Below are 6000 nucleotides of genomic sequence, written 5' to 3'. Positions count from 1 at the left end.
GTGTGGAAACACAATGAGTCTCCTTCATACAGAGAGGATGACCTTCACACGACCTCTGTATGCAGGGATATATGTTGTTGCTGCTACAGCAGAGGTCTGTGAGATCTGGTAAACATGTTGAACCCAGGGGGGCAGTCAGACAGATATTTTGTGAATCGTACCAAAACCTAACGTTCTCATGGAAGACAGTTGACTGGCCCTTAAATAGGCTACCCGCTGCTATAGGCCTATTATTGTTATATATCATTGACCTAAATGGCGTTATATCATTATCAACAATGATAGTGTGATTTATTAAAAAAGGGTTATTCTTATGTCTTTTTCATAAATTGCTTTGGACATGTGGAAAACGTAGTTAAACATGTGACACATTAGGCCTATAGTTAATACTTTACCTGGATAACATCATCTTTTCGTTTTGACATGAAATAATAATCCTGTACAGTCACCATGTAGCGTTTGGTTTCATTAGCGTGATTGTGACAAAAAAGCCTGCAGCTGCTGCTGCCCTCAGAGCATACATGAACGGTAAAGATACCAAGGATTGGACAGTGCTATACGCAACATGGAAGTAACACTGACTCGAAGCCGTTTATAAATCACAGTCAGTGAACAGACGAGTCAACTTTTCACCGCCGTTTGGTGTGTCGTCGTCACCGTCGTCCGTCCGCCCCCCGCCGCATAATCAGAAGCGGGAAAACTTGGAATTCCCCTCTCGCGTACCACTAGTGGCACGTGTCCTGCGGACCGGCACTGGTCCGCATACCGGTGGTTGGGAACCTCAGCTGAGCGGGTTCTCCAGGGCTCTGTACAATTTAGGCATTTAGCAGACGCTCTTAATCCAGAGCGACTTACATTAAGCAAGAACAAAAAAGCATGGGAATACATCACATAAAAAGCATTTATCATGCAACATGCGTAAGCTAAGAACGTAACAGTGGAATATCTATATAATGAAACTATACATATAAACTATACATAATATGCTATACATAATGTACTATGACGTGCTAGGACTACCTACAATGCAATTATAGTGCTGTCTACATAACATGCTATACAGACGCTATAAGTCTGTATCAAATGCTATCTAAGTCTACTCTGTACTTGGAACTGTCTAGGAAAATGTGTAATTTCCTTCGTTTTTAAAGCGGGTTTTGGCAGGTTTAGTTTAGATTTGGTGAAAATGCTAAATTCAGATTTTTTTAAGTTTTAGTTTAAGTTTTTATGTAATGTATTGGTGCCACGATCAGGGGCATTCAAAAAAGCAAAATAAATAAAATACAATAAAATATCAGATCAGCCTCGTTTGACATCTTTTTTTTCTGTGTTTAAATGTTGAAAAAAATTATATTTTATTTAAGGTTTAGCATTATTGATTGATTTATCATGGAGATAACGACAAATTATTATTAAGCCTATTAAACTCACAAATTCATACAGCTTATTTACATAAAGTATATACACTTGGAGGTACAGCATTGTGTAAACAAAGTCTATACAGTGGGAGGTACAGCATTGTGTAAACATAAAGTATACAGTTGGAGGAGGTACAGCATTGTGTAAACATAAAGTATATACAGTTGGAGCATTGCATTGTTTGATACATGTTGGGAATAAAGTATTTTTAACAAATAGCAGCATATCTTTCCTCTAGATATACAACATAAAAAGAGACTCAAATTAAAGATAAAGCAGAGGAAAACAAAAACAATCCTCAGGAGCTCTGGAAGCTACTAAACAACCATGGCTGCGGTCAGAAACTAAAACCAGGTTTGCAAACATAATCAAATCGAACGACACCCTCATCACTGGCAAGCTTGACATAGCCAACTACTTAAACATCTTCTTCACAAACATTGCCACAACCTGGTTAACAAACTGCCCTCCCACTCTGGGCGTTTTGGTGTAGAGCACATCAAAGCCTCCTAGGTGTTTGTAAAGACAATGGTAACAACTGAGGAGGTACTTAAAAAACGGAGTGCCCTTCAACCCCACAAGGCCACTGGCCATGACAATATTCCCTCTACATTTCTCAGAGACTCAGCCATAGCTCCAATCCACCGGCTCTTTTAAGAGCCACCAAATGTGTTATTTGAACAGAAATTATTCATTTGATATAGACTAGCCATGCACTTTAAACTAACATGACTTAGTTGATGTAACTCCCTCAAGTGGTTTCCTCATACTGATTTATTTGAAAGCTTCTAATCAATCCTCCTAATCCACCGTGAAAACTAAACTATGACAAAATACACCCATGTTACAATTAACATAAAACGACAGCATGTACGGTAGAGGCAAACATTTTACATAACTTTATATAACTGCCTTTATAAAATCGCAGAGAGAACTTGATTTTGTTAGAGAACACTTTCACCTCTATGAGCAGGTCACGGGGGCCAAGCTAAACGAGAATGTATTTGGATAGGAGAGGAGGATCGGAGGCCGGCCCTGCTCATGGAGGTGAAAGAGGAAATGAAAATACTTGGCATTTTCTTTGCTAATAGGGACTGTGCTAAAAATAATTGGGACAGAAAAGAAACTGAAATACATGCCAAAGTTGAAAAATGGAAAGTTAGGGACACAACTTATAAATCGAGAATAGGGATTGTAAAAACATTTATTTTATCAAAGTTATTGTTCCTGGCCACCATTTTTCCGCCACCTGAGAAGTGCATAACAAGAATTAATAGGATGTGTGTACGTTTGATTTGGGGAAACAACCGGGAGGTTACCAAAAGGATTTTTATGTTTAAAAGTGTCAAAGAGGGAGGCCTTGGCGCAATGGACGTCGGCAGCAAAATAATGATTGCATTCTGTAAAAATGTGGCTAGGGGCATTCTGTGTGGAGCAGCTTTGGTAGGAGACCTCAAAACATGGAGAAAACAGAGGGGCAGGGGCAGACTGTCACTGCATACTATAAATTGGCATATGGGGATTTCACCACAAAACATAGCAATTTAAATATTAACTGGGGAACCCAATCAAATAAAATAATATATAATTTAATAAGTAATAAGATATATGGAGATATGGTACGTTTTAAACACTGCTCCTTTGAAGAAAGTAAAAACCTAGTAAATAATTTTAACAGCGGCCTCGTCACTGGAAACATGCAGGACGTTATGTGGCTAACTGCCCACGGTAGACTTCCAACTAGAGCAGTGGTTAAATGGAGTTGCTTTGTGACCACAACGGAATGCCCCATGCCAGACTGTGAAGAGCTAGAGACCATATGGCACTTGCTCATCGACTGCAATAGGTCAAAAGCAATCTGGAGCAAGATGCACGATATAGGCCTGAGGGTGCCATGCCACAGAGACATTTTGTACGGTATTTTTAACTGCGGAAAAGAAAATTATGATATATTTTGGGTTTGTATTAGCGTGACAATTTTTAAGATTTGGAAGACTCGGTGCAAAATGTCAATGGACAACGTGGTAATTGACGCAAACATTGTTTTTAAACATATTAAAACCGAACTTAAAAGGAAAAAAACAATGGACCTGAAGAGACTGCACACGCACCTAAACTGGCCCACCTTGGCACGGGGTCATACCTATGTTCCCTCAGCCCTATGTTCCCTCAGCCCCGAGGTGCGCTGCGGGTCGGGAGAGGGTTGCGGTTAGGTTTAGGTGTCTGCCCCGGGGGAGGTAGGTTGTCGTAGGCTGAGGGAACATAGAGCTGAGGGAACATAGGTAGGCCTACGGTCCCCTTGGCACTGTAGTAATTCTAGAACAGCCCAGACAAATAGTAATATCCCGGTTGCGTCTACATGTTTTATACTTTTAAATGTTCATGCTGAGTGTGTGGCTCTGGGGGTCTTGCTGCATGCCAGCGGATACACACACATGGCACCAAAGCATGGTGCTATTTGTTGGCGGGTGGCGAGACCTTCAGAACAGCACATGCAGGTGCAGGCATTTGGGCGTTAGGGGGTGCTGCGGATAGTACACATGGCACCAAAGCATGGTGCTGTTCGCTCGCGCTCTCTGGCGCCTAGGTGTCTGTGCTTTTTGATGTATGTATTATGTATTATGATGTATGTATTTGATGTGATGTATTTATATGATGACAAGCAGCATATTATCTGTATGGATCTCTAAACGTTGATATATGAAATGTGATGACTTGTAACTTTGTGGAAATTTAATAAAATACTTATTAAAAAAAAAAAGCAAACATTTTACCAAAGTAAAATACAGACAGAAACGAACAACATACCCGGTTGGCTGCGCGCAAAACAAAAGGGGTATCTCTTCAGTCTTCAGGTCCTTATAACCCTTCTTATGACTTTAGTTAGACATGCAGTCTCTTGTGACCTTTTAACTTTAAAAGTCTTTGTGTGAGCAGTGTGAAACGGAGCTTCTGCACCTTGCTGCTTCTAGATGCTTGTTGCTTGATTGCTTATACAAAAGTCCTGTGTACCCCATTAACATGAGAGCAAACCAAACGAGATACAGAACATGACTTTGACTCTTCAAAATAAAAGCATTGCAACAACTTGACACAAAAATAATAATAATAATGTTTTAAACATAAATGTGACTTAAACTATGAACTTCTTAATTATGAACTTAGACCTTTTAGAAATATAAAAAACAATTATGAATTTATTTTAGCCTTATTATGAACTTGGTCATAGAGAAATAAAGAAAATTATATTACTCATAAATAATCCTGCTTCATTTCGACTGAACAAACTCCAAAGGCTCTTTTAAGAGCCACCCAACTGTTTCTATATTAGTCATTTCCAATATCCCCGTCAAAGTAAGCTCACTTTATAAGGGCATCGCTAATACGCTTCCTAGTTCATAATACATACTTTAAATGTATCTTGTCACAGTCTGACCATGTCTCCATTACCCTTCCTAGTTCATAAAACATACCATACTTTAAATGTATCTTGTCACAGTCTGACTGTCTGCATTACCAGCAGTGTTTTATTAATGTCTTTGTTCTGATGTAATTAAAAGTTGGCCTCATTTAATTCGTTAATTGATTCTCATTCGTGTGCTCAATTGATCCAAACATGTGGGGGCTAAATACATGTATGCTATATGTACACAATGTTTTATTTCTCATTGATCCTGTCAGTGTGCCAAAAAATGCAGCTCGTCTTCTATAAGCATGAGCATTTAAATCACAATGATAGATGTATAAACATGATACTGCACCTTAACTTGGGTGGATAACATTCTACTTTAATCTACACATGCTTGAAGCTATATGCAATTGAAATATGAATCTATACATGTCCACAAGCCCCTTCATAAACATAAGACATCCATTCTGTTGCTTATTAATTAAACAATGCCCATTACTTCTTCTAGTATCAGGATAAACACTTTCTTGGAAAAGATGGGTGGTCCTTAAAAGGACCGTTGTGTTTAGAGCAGACAGAACAGTTTACTTGGAGCTGGTGTACTTGGTCACAGCCTTGGTGCCTTCAGACACGGCGTGCTTGGCCAGCTCACCGGGGAGCAGCAGGCGGACGGCGGTCTGAATCTCCCTGGATGAGATGGTGCGGCGCTTGTTGTAGTTAGCCAGTTTGGAGGCTTCACCGGCGATGCGCTCGAAGATGTCGTTGACGAAGGAGTTCATGATGCCCATGGCCTTGGAAGAGATACCGGTGTCAGGGTGGACCTGCTTCAGGACCTTGTACACGTAGATGGCGTAGCTCTGCTTCCTGGACTTTCTGCGCTTCTTGCCGCCCTTCGCGGCGGTCTTGGTGACGGCTTTCTTGGAGCCTTTCTTGGGCGCTGGTTTCGCTACTTCAGGCATCGTGGTTGTATTCAATAGAACAGTTCAGATGCAGTGAAGAGGTCTGAGGGTGCTCTCTCTCGTACCACTATTTATACAGAGCCAATGCAAATGAAGTGTGTGGCTCCCAGCATATGATTGGCTTATCCTGCCACAAAGAGTGAGTCTCTTTGGGTGTGTTTTCGGAAATGCGCACCGGGAGCGCACTCGCCTATTAGTTTGCATTGCACAGTG

At 40.5% G+C, this 6000-nt stretch overlaps 1 protein-coding gene across 1 annotated transcript; it reads right to left on the bottom strand.

The window, feature by feature from the left end:
* Window positions 1-5412: 5412 nt before the first annotated feature.
* On the bottom strand, window positions 5413-5787 carry LOC310871090 (histone H2B-like; the record flags this gene model as incomplete). Its single annotated transcript, XM_083782570.1, has 1 exon — window positions 5413-5787. The coding sequence occupies one exon, from the start codon at window positions 5785-5787 to the stop codon at window positions 5413-5415; it is 375 nt and encodes a 124-aa protein (XP_083638696.1).
* Window positions 5788-6000: the final 213 nt, after the last annotated feature.

This window comes from Protomyctophum parallelum (genome assembly GCF_964188405.1).
Source record: "Protomyctophum parallelum genome assembly, chromosome: 14".
NCBI classification, from domain to species: domain Eukaryota; kingdom Metazoa; phylum Chordata; class Actinopteri; order Myctophiformes; family Myctophidae; genus Protomyctophum; species Protomyctophum parallelum.
Note: the sequence above shows the minus strand (reverse complement) of the source record. Positions and strands in the feature narration are given on the sequence as shown.